Genomic DNA, 19,546 nt, shown 5'->3' with positions numbered 1-19,546 from the left:
GAAGAGATCAAACTAGAATGACACAGCAGATCAGTGGTGACCAGGGGTAGGAGTGGAGGGAGGTGATTGCTTAGGGAGGGGCATGAGGGGGACACGACGATGGCACTGGTCTAGATCTGGATGTTGTGGTCACAAGGCTGTCTACGATTGTCAAAATTCATTGAAGTGTGCACTTAAAACTGGCAAATTGGGTTTTCCATAAATTCTTCCTCAATAAAGCTGATATATATTTTTAAATTTTTATCTATTGACTTCAGAGAGAGGAGAGAGAGAAGGGGGGTGGAAGAGCAGGAAGCATGCCTGACCAGGCAGTGGCGCAGTGGATAGAGCGTGGGACTGGGATGCAGAGGACCCAGGTTCGAGACCCCGAGGTGGCCAGCTTGAGTGCAAGCTCATCTGGTTTGAGAAAAAAAACTCACCAGCTTGGACCCAAGGTCGCTGGCTTGAGCAAGGGGTTACTCGGTCTGCTGTAGCCCCACGGTCAAGGCACATATGAGAAAGCAATCAATGAACAACTAAGGTGTCGCAACAAAAAACTGATGATTGATGCTTCTCATCTCTCTCCGTTCCTGTCTGTCTGTCCCTATCTATCCCTCTCAGACTCACTGTCTCTGTAAAAAAAAAAAAAGAGAGAGAGAGCAGGAAGCATAATTTTTTAATTTATTTATTCATTATAGAGAGGAGAGAGAGAGAGAGAGAGAGAGAAGGGGGGGAGGAGCAGGAAGCATCAACTCCCATATGTGCCTTGACCAGGCAAGCCCAGGGTTTTGAACCAGCAACCTCTGCGTTTCCAGGTTGACACTTTATCCACTGCGCCACCACAGGTCAGGCAGGAAGCATAATTAATTGCCTCTTGCATGTGCCCTGACCGGGCAAGCCTGGGGTCCCAAACCCGGAACCCTAGCACTCCACATCCACGTCTCACCCACTGTGCCACTGTAGGTCAAGCTGCTATATTTTTTTAATGATTATTTTATTGATTTTAGTGAGAGGTAGGGGGAGAGCGAGAGAGAGAGACAGGAACATCAACCTGTTCCTGTATGTGCCCTGACCAGAGATCAAACTGGCAACCTCTGTGCTTCAAGATGATGCTCTAACCAACTGTGCTAGCCTACCAGGGCTAAAGCTGATATTTTAAAAAGATTTTCATAATTGATTTTAGAGAAAGGGGGGAGGAAAATAGAAAAGAGGGGAGAAATAGCAAGCATCCACTTATACTAGATGCTTCTTCTATGTGCCATGACCGGGCAAGCCCTGGCTTTTGAACCGGTGACCTTCATCATCTAGGTCGATGCTTTCTCCACTGTGCCACCACGCAAACTAGTATTTTTTAAATCCCTGACCTCAGAGGGCTCACATAGCAGCAGGGGAGGGAAGATGGGCAATAAGCAAAATCAGTGTAAAATATCAAGTAAAACAAATGGTTAAGGGAGCTAGAGAAAAAAATAATACTAGGAAGAGAGAAGAGGTGTGTCGTTTTAGAAGGGTGGCCAGGGGAGGCCTCCTGAGAAAACCTGGCCCCCAGGGCAAAATCAGTGACTCTGCAGGGAGACCCAGGGACCCAGGTAATGGGTTTAGGAATGCAAAGCTGGTCCAAAAAGCCCTCCTTGTGAAGAAGGGGCAACTGAGGATAGGAAAGGGGCAGGGACTTACTCAAGGTCGTACAGAGAGAGGACTTACTCAAGGTCATACAGAGAGAGGACTTACTCAAGGTCATACAGAGAGAGAGAGACCATCGGAGAGTCCAGGTCTGCTGCAAGCCTGAAACCTTTTCCCACAGCCAAACCCTTCCTACCTTGAGCTATGTCTACAACTGTCAGAGGAAAAGTTAAACCTCTTGTGGGAGAACCAGGAGACAGAGAAGTCACATGTTGGTCTGGCTGAAGGAACAGGGTTGTGTTGGTCACAGGGAAGGTCCTCCCTTTGTCCCCACCCATGTTGTGGCCCCCAAAGCTGCAAAGTGCAGACGCACAGGTCACAAGGACAAAGGACAGACCACAGCTCAGAAGCTAGCCTTGCTCTTACAGAGGAGACTTCGAACTGTGAGGAAGGGCAGCTGCTGCCTGCAGTGCACACCGCAACTCATTGGTGTAGGTGTGCCCCACAGAGCCTTTCAGTGCCCACCCCACCCCCCACCCCCGCCCCAGCGTTCAGAATGCTGCCCTGCTCGCTGGTGTCTGAATACGGACCTGCTGGTGGGCAGAGCAATCCCAGGAAAGAGCAAGAGCCCTTCCCCTTTGACTTGCTTGTGAAACTCTACAGAGCTGGTGGTTATTGACAGCCTCCCACAGCAAACAGACTGTTCATTCTACTTGACTCCTTAGATAGGTATCGAATCCAGCCAGCCATGCCCAGTAGAGTCTTCCTCCACAAAGCAGGGATAATGGCTATCTCGCCTATCTCCTAGGGCAATTATGCAGATAAAGTAACCGAAGTTCAGTTTCCCAACTCTTAGTGTGGCCAAGCTATAGATCATCTCACACACCTGGCTCGGACTCCTGCCTCCATTCCTTCTGAAGCCACCCTCTCCAACCTTCTGTAGTGTCCTACCCCCTCAGGTCCCCAGGCTGACCTGCCCTCCCTTCCCCAAGGCCACTCAAAGTTCACTCATCAGAGAAGTCTTCATCAACCCACCTCGCAAACTAGCAGCACCCCTCCCCCACCCTCCTCTGTCCCCTTATGTTGCTTTATTTTTCTTCTTAACACTTACCACCTACAGGCATTTCTTTACATAGCCTCTCCCCAACCTGTCGGCCCCAGCAGGGACCTGGTCTGTCCTGGACTCCGTTGCACAACCTCCCCGCCCCCCACCTCCCACCCCCGCCAGCACCCACACACACACACACACACACAAAAACAGCCACTAATATCTATTGAGCACTTACTAAGTGCCAGGCACAGTTCCAAGAATTTTACACATAGCAACTCATGCAGTCCTTGCTCTGTGGGAGGTACTATTTTAACCTCGTTTCACCGATAAGGAGAGTGAGGCACAGAGAAGTTCATTAACTTGCCTGAGGGTCACACAGACAGGAAGTGGCAGAGCCAGAAGTCACCCCTGGGCAGGTGGGATATGACAGCCCACGACTCCTGACTACTGTGCTGGTCCCTCCACTCCTGTGCTCCATGATGATGATGAAGGAATAAAAACTACTATAGATAAAGAAGGATCAAAAAAGTCGCTCCCTCCCCTGCCAAGTTGTCCCTTCCTTGGAGAAACCACTTACTCCCAATGGTTAAAGAAGAGAAAGAGGCAAGAGGGGCTGCATCTGGCCAAAATAGAGGGGACACCCCAACAGAGAAGTGACTGAGTTCAGTTGCTTCAGTTGGACCCCCTGTGGCGTTGTAATGGATACAGGCACACTCTGTTTTATCACGCCTTTCTCTACCATGCTTCCGGATGTCACTTTTTTTTTTTTTTTTTTTTTTTTTTTTTTTTTTTTTTCCGAAGCTGGAAATGGGGAGGCAGTCAGACAGACTCCCGCATGCGCCCGGGATCCACCCGGCACGCCCACCAGGGGGCGATGCTCTGCCCATCCGGGGTGTCGCTCTGTCGCGACCAGAGCCACTCTAGCGCCTGAGGCAGAGACCACAGAGCCATCCCCAGCGCCCGGGCCATCTTTGCTCCAATGGAGCCTCGGCTGCGGGAGGGGAAGAGAGAGACAGAGAGGAAGGAGAGGGGGAGGGGTGGAGAAGCAGATGGGCGCTTCCCCTGTGTACCCCGGCCCGGAATCGAACCCGGGACTTCCACACGCCAGGCCGATGCTCTACCACTAAGCCAACCGGCCAGGGCCTGGGATGTCGCATTTTTAATAAATCGAAACCGAGGTCCTCCACCAGCCAGAAGATGACGACTTGCTTTATTGCGGTGGCCTGGAACCAAACTCGCACTCTCTCTGAGGTATGCCTGTAGTACGAAATATATCATATGTTTGGTCTTTCTCTGTTCCTGGCTCACAGCTCCTAAAACCTGTGGCATTTCCTAAGTGACAGGCGTATCAGGAGCATCTTTTGATCTAGTATTTATTCCTGTCCTCACAGTCTCACACAGCTCCAGAGCCACAGAGGGGAAGCAGCATCTGTTCTTCCTGTCAAACCCCTTTCAACCACACCTGAATTTAGGTTCAGAGGTGGCTTTTGGAAGACCCTAAGGATGGGCACTGGTTGCTAAAGAAACCAACGTGTGATTATAGGGTTGGAACTTTCTCAGCCAACTTTACCTGTGGGTTAGGGAGAGGGGCTGGAGTTTGAATCATCAATAGCCAATGCTTTCATCAATCATGCTTATGTAAGGAAGCCTCAAAAACTGCCCAAAGGGTATGATTCTGAGAGCTCCTGGGTTACAGAACACGTGGAGAGGCTGGGAGGTTGGTGCACCCAGAGAGAACACGCACCCTGCGGCCCCTTCCCACAGAAATCTTGCCCTATGCCTCTCTTCCATCTGGCTGCTCCTGAGTCTGGATCATAGCCTTTGTAACAAAGTGGCAATCTAGTGAGTAAATTGTTTTTCCTAAATTCTGGGAGCCACTTTGGGAAATTAATCAGACCCAAGAAGGCACTGCGGGAACCTCAGATTTACAGATTTGGGGTCAGAAGCACAGGTGCGACCTTGACTTGGGATTGGTGTCTAAAGTGAGGACAGTCCTGTGGGCTTGAGTTCTTAACCTGTGGGACCTGACACCACATCCAGGTAGACAGTGTGGGAATTGAGCTGCTTGGTGTGTGTGTGGTGGGGGGACCCCTATTCAGGGATCAGAAGTGTCAGACGCAGAAGATTGAGAGGAGACAGAGTTTTCCCTTCCACCCCTCACACTGAATTGCCTGTTATTACCCCACGCATAGGTGGTGGGGAAACCAGACCGGGATTGCTGGGGAGGGGTGGGGGGCAGCAGAGCACAGCAGGGGGTGGTTCCGGGTAGAAGCCACTTGCAAGGGGTGTGGGAGGAGGAAATACACCCCGGTCTCACTCTCTACCCATCTCCCAACCTCCCGCTGGGACCTCCCCAAGAGCAGGGTCTGGGCAGTGGTCTGCAAGGGTGGCCCCCAGGGCACTGAGCTGGGTGGACAGAGGAGCTGGAGGGTGTGCCCAGATAATCAGCACATTGCTGGTCTCTTTCCTTCCACTCTGCCCCTCCCCCGCCAGCTCAATGTAGCCAGATCAAGGGCACTCCAGGCGGGACCTCTCCACCACCTGGTAATGAGATGCATGAGAGCCAAGGATGAGATGAGCATCTCTGTGCCCACAGTCTCTTCAAATCCACCCTCCCACAAGCACCCAGAGACATCTTTCCAAAACACAGATCTGGCCACGTCCCACCACTGATTCCCACTTTTCAGTGGTTCCCTTTTCCCACCGCCCACCTTAGGGGGAAGCCCTTGGGACCTGCCCACTCTCCTCCCCCGTCACAGCGCCCCAGCCGACCCTGAACCCAGGGGATGTTTGGCTCCTCCCTCCGCTCTGCAGACCTCCGGTCCATGTCACCTGCCAGGTCTGTTCCCTGACTTCCTGATCCAGAGGGTCCTCCACGCCCATGTTCCATTTTCTTCCTTACACTCTGCTGTCTTCTCATTGTCTCTCTTCCCACCCAAGCTGTCTTTGTGGCTGCTGCACTCCGGCACCTACAGCAGTGCCCCGCATGAACTAAACGCACAGTCACCCCTGTCCCTTCCAATACTGCCAACTAGCAGAATACAATCATGGTACTGAAAGCCACAAAACTGAATGAGACCAGCAAGTGGAGAAGGGGAACAAGGACCGAGATGAGGAGGAACCAGCAAAAGACAGGAGCCCCCCGAGATGGCGGGGAGAGCCAGGTCAATGTGTAAAACAAACGGAAGGTTTATTTATAAGCAGGAACGCTGTCCAGTATACAGTGCAAACTCTCCTTGTCTCAGGATCAACACAAGCCAGGGAGCTGAGGCTACATCCAGAAAGAGTCTCCTTTTCATTCATGGCTTCCCTGCTCAGCTGGGGTGATGGTGGAGGCCCGAGGGCCTCCCAGAATGGTCCACCAGGGGGCAGACGTGCTCCATGGCTGTGCAGGGTCCAATGCGGGCAGAGACCCTGGCAAGTCCAAGCAGTAATAACCACACCTTGATTCCAGGGTGGGAAGCCTTTCTTGCCTCCGTGGTAATGGCGGAACTCTCCTACACTCTAAAAGTTCAGCTGCGAGGTTCAGGTCCAGTGAAATTTCTCAAAAAGAGACCCAAGTACCACAAACCCAAGTGGCTTTGCACGGAGCTCCAGTCTCCTTACGTCCAGAATCTGCTGAAGCCACACTTGTCCACCCTCTGTGGAGAGTGGACAAGCATGTTTGGGGTGGAGGGGCTGGCTCTTTAGAAGGTAAGAACCCTTTGGCAAAACTGTTGACTTCAGCTGCTTCAGAAAGGCCACTGAGCCTGCAGCACGGGCACACATGACAGACACACACACACACACAGACTGGCTCTTGGCATCTCACATCAGCTCGGGATCGCTACAGGCACAGTACCAATTGGCCCGGGCTCCCCTGCGGCCGGGGACTCCAGGAACAGCGGGAGGAGATTGGGGAAAACAGGAGCACCCCTCGGGAGTCAGAGGAGGAAAGTCCAGGCTGAGGTAGGAGGAGAGGTCATCTCCGAGTCCTGAAATTCCCTGATAGAAGGTGCGGCCTCGGAGCCCCACAACAGACAACAAGGGAGAGAGGCAGGGTGGGTGGGCAGGTGGGAGCCGCGGCCAGCGCTGTGGGTAAGCTGGAGTGAAGGTCAAAGGCAGGGAAGGCAAACTCTGAGAGGCTGGCTTTGTTGTGTTGTTGGCTTGTCTGCATGGTATTTACGTTTGTTTTTTTGTTATTGTTGTTTTGCTGTTTTTGTTTTTTAACTGCCACATAGAAAAGTTGGAAGATGTCCTGTTAGAGGTTGGCCATCCTGCCCGGGGCAGGGCACTCACCAGGCCGCTCACCTGGGCCCTCTGGGTGCCTGATTTTCACACCACGGACAAGAGGTGGACCTACACTTCACATCCACCCTGCCTTCCTGGGCCCCTCTGGAAGGCAGGATGCTGGGACCCCCCAGGGAGCCAGAGCCCAGGGATAAAAACAAGGGCTTCAGAAGCCAAGTTCACAAGACCAGCGAGGGGGCAGCTCAGAGAGGCAGGGGCCCGCCAGGCTGCCCAGCACAGCCAGCCGGTCTTCAGAGGACGCACACCATGACAGGAGAGGTTCTCCGTGACTCTTCCTGCCTTCTCCCTCTGCCTGCAGGTGAGAGAAAGGCCGAGGCCATGGGAGCCACCGAAGGAATGTGGCCCAGAGCGAGCCAGGGTGCTGGGCGGTGGGGCTGAGAAGGCTTAGAGGTCAGCCTACCCCAGCTGTGATGCGGCCCACACCAGCCCGGCTAACTGGGCTTCATCCCGGCGTCGGGCACGCCAAGGTTCAGGGGCTTCTCCTCTGGGCCCTGCTGCAGAGTCTCTGGGGCCCCCGTGTGGGACCGAAAAGGGCGTTCCTCCTTGGAGAAGGGGACCTGCTCGTCTTCTGGGGAGCCTGAGGAGCTGGAGTCCATATTCCCAGGCATGGAGCAGGCCTGGGAAGGGCACTGAGAGCCATGGTCAGAGCTGCTGCAAACGTTCACAATACAGGTGACATTGACTTGGGTCCCATGGCCGCCAGGGGAGGACTCTGCAGAAGAGGAGAGAGGGCAGGCAGTCAGTTAGGGGTCTTTGCGTGGGAATGTCATCATGACCTGGACCAGCACCAAGAGCCTCCACCTGCCTTCTGGCTTCTACCCTACCCCACTGTAGTCCATTATCCACCAGCAGCTGGCACCAGCCCTTTAAAACATGGCAGAACATTCCGTTGGCTGTTCAAAACACCACTGTCCTCACCACGGCCTACAGGGCCCTGCAGACTCCGGCACCTGCCTTCTCCCGTCCCATCTCCTGATGCTCTGAGATCTTGGCTGGGTCCCTGCCAGCCACACTCGCCTCCCTACAGCTCCTTGAGCCCTCTAAGCTTCAGGGCCTTTGCATGTGCTGCTCCCTCAGCCGGGAAAGCTCTTCCCCGTTTCCATGCTCACTCCTTCCTTTCCCTCAGGCCTCAGTTCGGAGGCCCCTACCTCTGAGAAGCCTCTCTGACTTTCCTCTTTAAAGACATTCACCTCCTGTCTGAGCCATCACTCTCTGTGTCTCTCCCTCTGCCATGATCTCTGGGGCCCTGGCTCCTCCCACTGAACAATTTTTTTTGGCGGGGGTAGCGCTCATTTATGTGTCCCCCAAACAGGCCCTGAGCCCAGGTTGATGGGGACTATTCCCTACTGTGTCCCTAGTGCCTCTGTCAGACATGTGTTGAAAGAATAAAGACCAGCTCACAGGTGTTTTGTTCATATTGGTTGTCATGCTTTTTTTTTTTTAGAGACAGAGAGAGAGATAGACAGAGACAGACAGACAGGAACGGAGAGAGATGAGAAGCATCAATCATTAGTTTTTCGTTGCACGTTGCGACTTCTTAATTGTTCATTGATTGCTTTCTCTTATGTGCCTTGACCGTGGGCCTTTAGCAGACCGAGTAACCCCTTGCTGGAGCCAGCGACCTTGGGTCCAAGCTGGTGAGCCTTTTGCTCAAACCAGATGAGCCCACGCTCAATCTGGCGACCTCGGGGTCTCGAACCTGGGTCCTTCCGTATCCCAGTCTGATGCTCTATCCACTGCGCCACCGCCTGGTCAGGTGGTTGTCATGCTTTTTAAGTGAATTGATTGCCAACATTTAAAATTCAGGAATTTATATTTTAAAATCTGGATTTATGGCTTCCCTTGGGAGCCTGATGTGGGAGATCTGGCCACAAAGGGCACACAAACCTGAATGCAACTAGCAGCAAGGGCCTCAGGCTGCAGGTTCACCCGGCCTCCAGGCCCACCCCCCTATGGCATCTGAATTTCCTAACTAGTCGGGAGGGAGCCGCTGATGGATAAACCAGGAGATGACTGTCAGGGCTAGACACTCAGAAGCCCTCAAGAAGTGGTGGGTGCCACTGCTGTTACTGTGGGGACCCGCCGAGTGCCCACACGGATGCGGTGTCGGAGAGCGCAGGGAGCACTGGTGGGTCATTCTCCAGTCCTGTCCCCAGCCCCGCCTCCCCCGGCTCCAGGGGGTCTGAGATGCTGTCAGACTGGTGAATGCCTCTCTCAAAATAACCCCAAACAGGCCAGGGGGAGGGAGGGCTGCAATCATGGGGCCAGAAAAAACTTTCCACCCTAAGTCTCCACGGCACCCAAATGTCACCCGAAGTCACCATGGCCTTTGCACATTGCGAATGAGACATTGCGGGGGTGGATGGGGGACCACAATGGGGCATAGCCGGGGTTTACCCGTTCCCACAGTAGCGAGAGGTGTTGGGGTGGGACAGAAGGCAAGAGCAGAGGCCAGGGAGGCAGGAGGGGAATGAACAGAGAAGGGTCAGAGGGAAGAAGGGGTGGGCAGACACGGTCAGGGGTCCACGCTGGGAGCAAGAAGAAAGCTACACCAGGATGGCCATGGAAGAGGTCTTCGCTAAGGATCGGAAAGATGAATCCAAAACTTGGACAGAGACCAGGAATGGATATTTGCAGCTTCTTCATTCATTCAACAAATGTTTAAGGCCACCTGCTGTCCCAGGCACCAACCTAGCCCTTCCTAAGGGAGTCCTCAGGCTGGAGTGGGGGCACTAACGGACATCACGTGGAGAGGACAGGCCGTGATGGAGAAACACACCTCTGCCTCCTCTATGTGAGCAGCCCAGGGAGGAGCAGCCCGAGTCAGGTGACAGGCAGGAAAGGGTGTGGCAGCCCTGCCAAGGAGGTGCCCCAGCTCATCTCTGGGCGAAGAAACTGAGGCTCAGTGGGGTTAAGGAGCCTGCTCAGATTCTCACGGCACCAGAGCAGCCAGGAGGGCATCTAGGAATGACCCGCGTCCACTGCCATTCACAGGAGAGATACGGGACAGCAGGCTTGACCTCGCACTGGCAAACGCACCCAAGGGGTCCAGGCTTTCTGGGAGACCCCTGCAAGGGTGCCCTGAAGCGTGGGCATGGGAGATGCCCACCAGGGTGACACCTGCCACAAACCAAATCCAGGGCAAAATGCAGATGCATGAAGGGAGCAGGGCTTCTCCAAACCCCACACCCGATCCTGGGGCCTCAGGCCCAGAGGACCAGGCAACAACCTCAGCCAGTGGAGCCCTGGATGCATCCCTCACACATCTTCCGCCCCTGGCTCCATGGCTCCAGAGCCCCGGGGAGACTCCAGGCTCTTCCTTTACTAACTACGTGCCCTTAAACGAGCTGTTTAACCTCCCTGGGCCTCGGTTTCTTTGTCTATGACATATAATCGAAACTAATGTATTGTCTAATTATAAAACAATAACATGCTATAATTATATAATACTATAGTGTTAATATGTACTACTATCATAGATCAGATATCTTATAGATATATAGATAAGAGACTTAAAGGACAAGTTGGGATTAGAAGGAAGGGCGTTCCTGGTGGAAGAACCCACATGGGCAAAGGTGGGAGGGAACTGGGGAGTTCAGAGAACAGAAAGGCCTTGTGGCTCAGGGGTGCACCTGAAGGCAGTGGGGCGAGACTGGAGGACAGACCATGTCTCCAGTGCGGGGCTTCCCAGGCCCTGCTAGATGCTCAGGCCCCGTCCTGTCCTGCAGGAGCAGCCCAGGAGGGGACGGCTCAGACAGAGACCAAGAAGAAACGTGGAGGGGGGGAGGGAGCCAGGTGGGTTCCTGTCTCTTACCTGAGCTCCCAGGGCCGGCCTGGGCCTCCCCAGATGCACTGGCCTTGTCCCTGTCCGGTGCCTGTGGCGGGTCCCTGGGCGGCGCCCTCCTGTCCGTGGCACTGGCTGAGCTCTCCAGGGAGCTGCTGCTGGAGCTTGGCACCGTGTTCAGCAGGAGCTGCTGCTCGGAGCCCGGAGTGCCCTGGGCTTTATCTGCGGGCCGGTGAGGCTGGACGGGGAGGGAGGGGCAGAGAGGAGAGACAGCAGTCAGGCCATCAGCCAGCTCCTCTCCTTTCCTCCTCCTCACCACTCTCTGCACCTCATGCCATGAGCACTTCACAGAAGCCTCTGTGCACCATGCACGTTCTTTCTACACACGGCGCCTTCGGGATGTGGTTCTCTGCAGTTGCCGCGACTGGCATCTGGCTGCCCCTCTGCAGTGTGAGCCCTCTTCGGGCAGGGCCGGGCGGCCCTGCCCACCAAACAGCCTTAGAGGCAGGGCAGGATGTCCATCCTCATTTCGCATTAGGAAATGGAGGCCCAGAGAAGGAGGGTGACTCTCCTAAGGTCACCCCATTGGCACAGGGGGTGTGGCCCAGCCTAACCAAGAGCTGTGGGGATGGGGGGCGATCCAGACTGCCACCTGCTTTCCTACGGGCTGTGAGTTGAGGATGGCGTTTACATTTTCCAATGTTTGAAACAATGCTAAAGATGAATATTTTGTACCATGTGAACGTATACGGGGAGTTTGAATTTTAGTGTCCGTAAACACACTTCTGAGGGGCTATGGCCACTCCCATTGGATTCCACATTGTCTGTGGATGCTTTCCCCCCACAATCATGGCAAATTTGAGTAGTTGTGACAGAGACCTGTGATCCAAAAGCCTATGCTATTTACTACAGGGACTTTATAGAGCAAGTTTGCTGGCCCTTGTGTTCAATCAGTCCAGTGCGGACGGCCCTTTTCTGTGGGACCTTCAGCCATGCAGCCTCAGCAGCCCTTTCCCGATCCCGTTCCCCGGGCTGCTCTGTGACTCCTCCTAATGTCTTTTTCTCATAGAACAGAAACAACAACAACAATGGTAATAAAATATTAGCCATCGTTTGAGTGTTACCCAATGCTAAGCACTGTGCCGACATCCTTCCAAGACACTGCCTGTAGTGATCCTTCCGAGAGCCCCGTGTTATCCTCACTTTGCAGGTATGGAAACCAAGGCCCAGAGAGGTTGAGTTACTTGCCCAAGGTCACACAGTTAGGACATGGTACAGCTTGGACTATAACCCATGATGCCTTTTCTGGGTGTCTGTCAGCTCTGAAGGCTCAAGACAGATGCCCATGTCCAGACCCCCATGCTGGAGAGCACCTAGAGATTCTGCTGCAAGACTGTTGCCTGTCCACATTCACTGAACAGGCACACAAGCCCCTGAACATCCTGGCAATGTAAGGGGAGGTGAAGGTCATAGTGTGAGCATGTGCTATAGGGTGGGAGGCACAGGCATGTTAGGCCTCTTTCCAGGGAAGGCTGGGGCCCTGAGGCCTCATTCCAGAAGGAGCTACAATTCCAGAGCTCTGTGCTCTGAGCAGAGGCAGAGGACCTGATCCCTCCCTGGACTGGCCCATTCACCCCCCGGCCCTGTCCACCTGGCTGTGCCCTCTCAGCACCCGAGCCCTCTGGAGCATTTAACACCCCAAAGCCAGCTCAGAGCCCCTCACTTGGGCTGGAAGGGTCCTTTGCAAGTAGCCCCCATGAGCCTGTGAAGACCCAGAGAGGGGCTGTCCCTGTGCGGTATCACACAGCTTATCCACGGCAGGACCAGCCCAGCTCAGGGTACCAGAGCTGCTGACTTTCCACCAAGTCCTGCCTCCCTGATTAAGCCCCTTCCCTAGCTGTGAAGGGAGGAAAGGCATTTCTAGATTTCCCATTCATGCTAAACTTGCCCAGGTGGTCTGATCTTGGCCACTGGACCCCACTCCGAGCCCTGCTCTGACCTTGGACAGGCGGGGACAAAGTGAGAGGAGGAGCCTCCAAATGTCATTCCTCACATCCCCCAGAGAAGGGGCTTTTCACACTCCTCTGCTGGCGGCCAGGGCCAGGCAGAACAGAAACCCCCAAAGGTCACAGCCTGCCTCCCTTCCCCAAAGCCACAACTTGAAAAGTTCAGACAGGCCCTGAGTGGGGCAGATAAATCCTGAGTCCTTCCCTTAGTCTGCGACTCCAGTAAGGGGGTTGGATAATGAGGGGTTCACGCAAATAACAAGATGCCAGCTAGCCAGTGCCTTCTCACCTCCTGCCCCCCGCCCCAGTCCTGCCATGGACAGACGCAGAGACTGCAGCAGAGCCACCAGCTAGGTCCTCCAGACGCAGGGTCCATGTCTGTCTGCCCATGTGTGTGCCCATGAGGCTCACACACCTGTACATACTGGTGTGAGTGTGTGTGAAGTGTACATACACATGTCTGGGGGGGCATGTGTGCATGTCTGTGAGAGGCACAGTTAATGTGCAGGCTGAAGCTGGTGAGGAGAGGCCCTCCCTAGGTTTGTGTCCCAGGCCACTCTCATTAGCTGTGTGACCTTGAGAAAGTTACTTAACGTCTCTGAACCCAAGTTTCCTGGGTTGTAAAGCCGAAGCAAAAATCTTGCCACCTGTGTCGTGGCCTGGCTGTGGGAATGAATGAACAGTGCTCCACACTGGGCCTGGTGTGCGTGCAGCACTTCAGAAATGCTCACTCTGGCCTGACCAGGCGGTGGCACAGTGGATAGAGCATCGGACTGGGATGCAGAGAACCCGGGTTCGAGACCCCGAGGTCACCAGCTTGAGTACGGGCTCATCTGGTTTGAGGAAAAGCCCACCAGCTTGAACCCAAGGTCGCTGGCTCCAGCAAGGGGTTACTTGGTCTGCTGAAGGCCCGCGGTCAAGGCACATATGAGAAAGCAATCAATGAACAACTAAGGTGTTGCAATGCACAATGAAAAACTAATGATTGATGCTTCTCATCTCTCTCCATTCCTGTCTGTCTGTCCCTGTCTATCCCTATCTCTGATTCACTCTGTCTCTGTAAAAAATAAATAAATAAATAAAAATTTAAAAAAAAATGCTCACTCTGGTGTGAAACGTGAGCCCGTGAGTGAGTGCGTCTGTGGGGGTGACTGTGGGTGAGCTCACACATGTGGACACACTGACCTTTTCTAAGAGAAAGGAAGCCACTGTCCCGCCATGCCTTGGGGTGGCGTCTGCAGCAGGGGGGCAGGGCAGAGCTGAGTCACGGCACCCTCCGCCCCCACAGTCTAGACCTGGGCCGTTCCTAGGCAGCCTCGTAGCAAGGATCACTGCCAGCCACTGAGGGACAGCGTGGGGCACCGGCTACGCCTGGGGTGGGAGCCTGAGGGCTGAAGAGCGTCTGGGAAGGTGATCCACCTCGGATAACAGCGCTGCTGGGGGCTAAGGATGCTTGGAGCAGCCTTGAATGATTTCAGACTGTTTCAAACCTGGATCTCTGGCACTTGCCTAGTGGTCTGACCTTGCAGGAGTAACAGGACCTCCCTGAACCTGTTTCCTCATCTGTAAAGTGGGGGTAATTGTCCTGTGTCCCTCACAGGGGTGTGTGAAGGTGCTGGTCGTGCCACAGCGCAGACCAGGGCCTGGCACGGGGCTCAGCCAGTCGTGTGCGGGACCAGCTCAGACCTGAGTCAGCAACATTTTTCCCAGGTCCACAGGGGGTGAACTGGCCACAGTGGGAGTGTTTATAACACAGAAATGGGCAAAACACCACAAATCAAGGGTTTAAGTCATTTGCCCTGCCCAGAGGGCCAGTTATCAGCACTGCCCTCCATGTGCAACAGCACCCAAAAAGAGTAGGTGAGTTGCTCATACTCAGTGAACACAAAACTCAGTGGAGGGAGGCCTTGGTCAGTTGGCTCACTGGTAGAGCATCGGCCCCGGGTTCGATTCCCGGCCAGGGCCCACGGGAGAAGCGCCCATCTGCTTCTCCACCCCTCCCTCTCTCCTTCCTCTCTGTCTTTCTCTTCCCCTCCCACAGTCAAGGCTCCATTGGAGCAAAGTTGGCCCGGGCACTAAGGATGGCTCCATGGCCTCTGCCTCAGGTGCTAGAATGGCTCCGGTTGCAACAGAGCGACGCCCCAGATGGGCAGAGCATCGCCCACCTAGTGGGCTTGCCAGGTGGATCCCAGTCAGGCACATGCGGGAGTGTGTCTCTCTGCCTCCAAGCTTCTCACTTCAGAAAAATACAAAAAACAAAAATCTCAGTGGAGGGAAAGGGGAAGCAGAGGCTGCCAGTCACACCTGGGACATCCTTACTGCACGGAGTATTGGGAAACACTTGGCCGGGAAAGAGCGTGAGCGTGGCGGCAGCCGGGCTGCAGGGGTGGAGCCTGCAGGGCGCACTTGCCACCCACAGCAGCTGGCGGCAGCAATAAACGGAAGCCAGAAAAGGGAAGGGGTGGCATTCGTGCCCCGGGAGGGGGGAAGGAGAAACAGTTTGGACTCCCGGTGCTCACATCTGCTGAACTACTGCAGAGCGGTTCAGCAAGCACCAGGCTGGGAGCCTGGAGACATATTGCTGTGTGACCCTGGGCAAGTCGCTTTTCCTCACTGTCACTCTTAGCTTGTCGGCAAATTCAGAACATGAAATCAATTCCTGGTCCCGACCAAGTCCAAAGCCCTGTGTAAACCTCAGGCACGGGGACTCCCAGAGCCTCCGGGGGCTGAGCTGTGTCCCTGGCACGGTGGTTCTCAGCCGGGGGTGGTTGTATCCTCCCACGGACATCATTTGGCAAGTTTGGTTGTTCCTCCTCAGAGGCAGTGCTACTGACATCTAATGGGGAGAGGCCAACGATATTTCTGAGCTGCCTACAAGCACAGGACAGCTCCCAATGACAGAATTATCAGGCCCCAAATATCCATAGTGCCTAGGCTGAGAAACCCTGCCCCAGCAGGACGGGTGGACATGGAGAGAGCTCCTTGGAGGGAGCTTCTGTTTCCTTATCTGGAAAATTGGGTAAAAACCTTGCCCTGCCCACCAGATATGGGAGTTCTGGCTCAGCCCACACCCATCTCCAAGCCTTCTCCCCTGTCTTCCTCCACTGCAGAGGCTGGGAAAGCGAAGTTCCCCCTTTCCTGGCCTCCCTTGCAGCTAGGGGTGGTCACATGACACAATTCAGGCCAATGAGAGAAAAGGAGAAGTCTACCCCAGGGCTTTTGGGAGAGTATCAGATTTCCTAATAAAAGGCACATGGCTGGCCTGGCCATTACCCCCTCTTTCTTCCCACCTTGAACCTGAGGTCACAGAAATGGTGATCCCCCTCTTATAATGTGAAGCCACAAGCGAGGGAACAACAGCCAACCCACTAAAGAGGGTAAAGCAATTGAACTATTCCAGGGGCCATCAACCCCTAGACCTCTTGGAATGTGAGCAAGACAAGAGCCCTTTTGTTTCAAGTAACCCTGAACTTCACTTACTTGCCGCCAAACACCTTCCTGATGGAGAACTGATAAAATACCATGTCACTGTGGCTTGCTGAGGAAGTGCTTTGTAGGCAGCACAGAGATGCTGAGGACCAATGCCCTCTGTGTGAGTGGCACAGCCCCGGAGCCACGCTGTCCCCGTTAAATGGTGAGGAAACAGAGCCACAAGCCATTACGCGTCTGCCTATGGTCACACCACACATCCACGACCACAGGGTTGCCACTGACACCACTAGCCCCCTGCTCCTTGACATGGCATTCCACGCTCAGTCTCCTGTGTTAGCCCATGGAAGGCTGCCTAACCCCCAGGACAGACCCTGGCTGGCCTTTCCTCAGCCTCCCAGGGCTCTGCACATCACTTAACCCTGGACGGACCAGCCTACCGCTTCACTGCTTCCCGTGGGACAACCTGGCCCACCAGGAAGCACAGCAGGGGAGCAGGGGGGAGGCAGAGGGGTACTCACCACCTTGGTTTCTCCTTGCAGGCAGAAGGGCTTCTCTGCAAAGACGAAAGAGGGGACAAGTCAGGGACAGTGACTTCCTCGAGCCACGGCTGTTCTAAGTAGGAGAGCAGCACAGGACCCAAGCAGAACCAACGGGAACAGACCCAGGAGAAACAATTATCTAGCTGACAAGGCACACAAAGACCCCACACCCAGCTCTCCAGCTGGCTCAACCTCGCTCCCGCCCCACCCATTTTCCAAACTTCCCATCTTTGCTCACACCATGCCCTCTGCTTAACATGCCCTTCCTTTCCTGCACACGTCCCCCATCAAAATGTTACCCAGCTCAAAAGCCACTTGCTCCAGAAGGCCTGAATCCCCCACGAATCAACGACAAGAATCTGGGACTCTACTCCCTGGGGCAGCCCCAATGCAGTCTTGCCCTTCGGTAGATAAGTTAGTGGAAGTGCCCTCTGCCCTAAGCTCTAAACTTCTACAGAGTCTACGGCACACAGCTCTGTGTGCCCCATACGGCTGTGCCCAGCACAGACTCCCAGGAGGTGCCCCAGAAAAGCTACCTTAGCAAACGGATGAATGCACAAATGGAATCTTACTTTTCTTCTGGGTCAGGATGACACAGTTCACCAGCCCTATTATGAGTAATCCCAACATTGTCACACCCACGATCAGTCCTAGTAGGAAGAGAGAAGCTCAGAACAGCTGCAAAAAGCAACAAGTATACACCAGGGGCCCAGCAGGTCGTCAGTCAACGACCAGAGAAATCTAGGGTTGTCACAGATGTGGGCCAATCCCAACCCAGAGGTCTCAAGTTCAATTATAAAACAAACCAAAATCCGTGTGCCAAACAAAACACGTCTGTGGACTGTATTTGGCTCAAGGGCCACCAGTTTGAGACATCCGGCCTGATGTAGTCCTGACCCCAGAGGGGAAGCCCATGAGGTGGGTGGGATGGCCCAGCCCACTGTCCTCATGGCCTAATGGGTTCATCAGAACCAACAACCAGGAGACCATCTCCACTTTGAGATAAAATGCTGAGCCCACCTCACCTGACCCAGCGGTTCTCAGTGACAGTACCAGGTCTTGGGAGAAGACAAGTCTCACTGCCATCTGCACTCCAGGACACACAGAGCGCATCCAGCCCCCCGGGGCTCTCAGTAAGTCTCTGAGATAGGCGGGAGGAAGGGTGAATGGGCCCTCTTGTGACTTACCAATTGGAAGAGAGATGTTCCCTGTGACAAGCCCTTCAGCTGGGGCACTTGGGACCATCAGGAGCAGGACCGAGGTGCTTGGAGCTGTGCTGGGTCCTGGAGTCGGCTCCACCTGCTGAGATTCTGTGGGCCCGGACTGGGGCCTGAGGGCCAAGCTCAGGGTCGCTCTCGGGTTGGGGAACACAGATGTGCAGATCGCATCCACGCTTGCATTGCCAGGAAAGGCCACTGAGTGACAGCTAGGAGAGGAGGAGGCTTGGTCAGGGGGCAACAGAGGACAGAATGGCTCAGGGTGGCTGGGCTCACTCATGGGAGGCAGGCCAGTAGGCAAAGGGCCCAGCAGCTGGGATGGAGGAGTATGTGCCCTGCCACCTTTTCGGACTGTCCCTTCCTGTCCTCACCCCACCTCTCCCTAAGCACCCCATTTAGTCTTGACTTCCAGGGCAAGGCGACTGTTCTCCTGGGCCCAGCACTGTTAGAGTGACCCCACCTAGCGTTGAACAGGGCCCGGCAATGCCCAACCCAAGGGGAGTGAGTGGGGGAGATGGGCACCGTGGCAAAGCCACTTGGGGCTCTAGACCCCTCGATCACCCAGGGACAGCCCCTCCCTGCTCCTCCAGCCACTCACATCCGGTGGGGCCTGCAGGTATCTGTGGATGACGTGGTGTCAGAGAACGTCCCCGGGGCACAGGCAGCACACACCACATCTGATGTTGTAGTTCCTTCAAGGAAAAATTGGAACCTGTCACCAACTCAGATGCTCCAGGGAGCAGGGAGGCCTTGTCACCGGAGCCCTAGGGGAAGTCTGAGGGGCCCGTGGACCTGTCTGCACTATCACCTCTGAAAACACACACATGCACATGCACAGCTGGGGAGTTTGTCTTTTCACCAATTCTAGAAACTTCTTGGTTTCCGGGGTCACATGGTTCATCTTCCTGTGGCACCACCTGATTTTCTAATAGCTCAGGGCTTAGTTTGAACCATCTCTGGATCCCCAGGGCCTAGCACACAGTAGGTGCCTAATCTAATCAGGAGGGCTGCAGGAAAGAATATGGGAACCAGGTGGACAGACGGGTAGCAAGCACCCAGCCACCACTGACGCCATTCCCAGGCCGATGAGTTGATGTTCATGAAACAGAGGCCCAAAGGGGTCCCCAAGGCCAGCTGCCCTCGCCCCATACCTTGTTTGACCACACCGAAGCCTGGGGCGCACTTGCGCAGTTGTGAGCACAGCCGGCACCCCTGCTGACCCCTCAGCAGGCAGAACCAGCCTGGCCGGCAGGTACACATCCGGTTCTGCTCCCGAGTGCAGGCTTGAGCTTCCACCTGGTCTAGAGGAGCAAGAAAGCAGCCAACGGTCATTCCTGCCTCCACTGGCCCTGCCCACCACCCTGCCACTCTGCCCTCCCTGCCAACCCTCCACCCACAGGGAGCTCTAATCTCCAGCAGGCTGGTGGGCCCCCACCCCGCGCTAGCATGAGGCAAAAAGAACACTGGTCACGGAGTCCCAACGCCTGCAGTCTTGTTCCGGCCCCATGGCATAAGCAAGACACAACTGCCTCAACTCTAAAATAGTACAGTTCTCCCACCACTGCCCTTGGGCTGCTTGCCCCATAGGCTATTGGAGAGGATCTGGTGAGACAGGCTGAAAATGTCCT

General features: G+C 54.8%; 1 protein-coding gene across 2 annotated transcripts in view; it reads right to left on the bottom strand.

The window, feature by feature from the left end:
• Positions 1 to 5,815: 5,815 nt before the first annotated feature.
• Positions 5,816 to 19,546, bottom strand: part of TNFRSF1B (TNF receptor superfamily member 1B) — a 37,115-nt gene continuing 23,384 nt past the window's right edge. For both annotated transcript variants that reach the window (XM_066375100.1, XM_066375099.1), the window contains exons 4-10: positions 19,070 to 19,219; positions 18,517 to 18,610; positions 17,889 to 18,127; positions 17,274 to 17,351; positions 16,681 to 16,715; positions 10,755 to 10,962; positions 5,816 to 7,652 (exon numbers count right to left, since the gene is read on the bottom strand). In XM_066375100.1, coding sequence (XP_066231197.1) covers positions 7,372 to 7,652; positions 10,755 to 10,962; positions 16,681 to 16,715; positions 17,274 to 17,351; positions 17,889 to 18,127; positions 18,517 to 18,610; positions 19,070 to 19,219 — 1,085 coding nt within the window. In that variant the 3' untranslated portion in view covers positions 5,816 to 7,371. The remainder of the gene's footprint in view (positions 7,653 to 10,754; positions 10,963 to 16,680; positions 16,716 to 17,273; positions 17,352 to 17,888; positions 18,128 to 18,516; positions 18,611 to 19,069; positions 19,220 to 19,546) is intronic.

The sequence above is a fragment of the Saccopteryx leptura genome, chromosome 3 (genome assembly GCF_036850995.1).
Source record: "Saccopteryx leptura isolate mSacLep1 chromosome 3, mSacLep1_pri_phased_curated, whole genome shotgun sequence".
Classification (NCBI taxonomy): Eukaryota; Metazoa; Chordata; class Mammalia; order Chiroptera; family Emballonuridae; genus Saccopteryx; species Saccopteryx leptura.
This window is presented reverse-complemented; position numbering and strand designations above follow the sequence as displayed.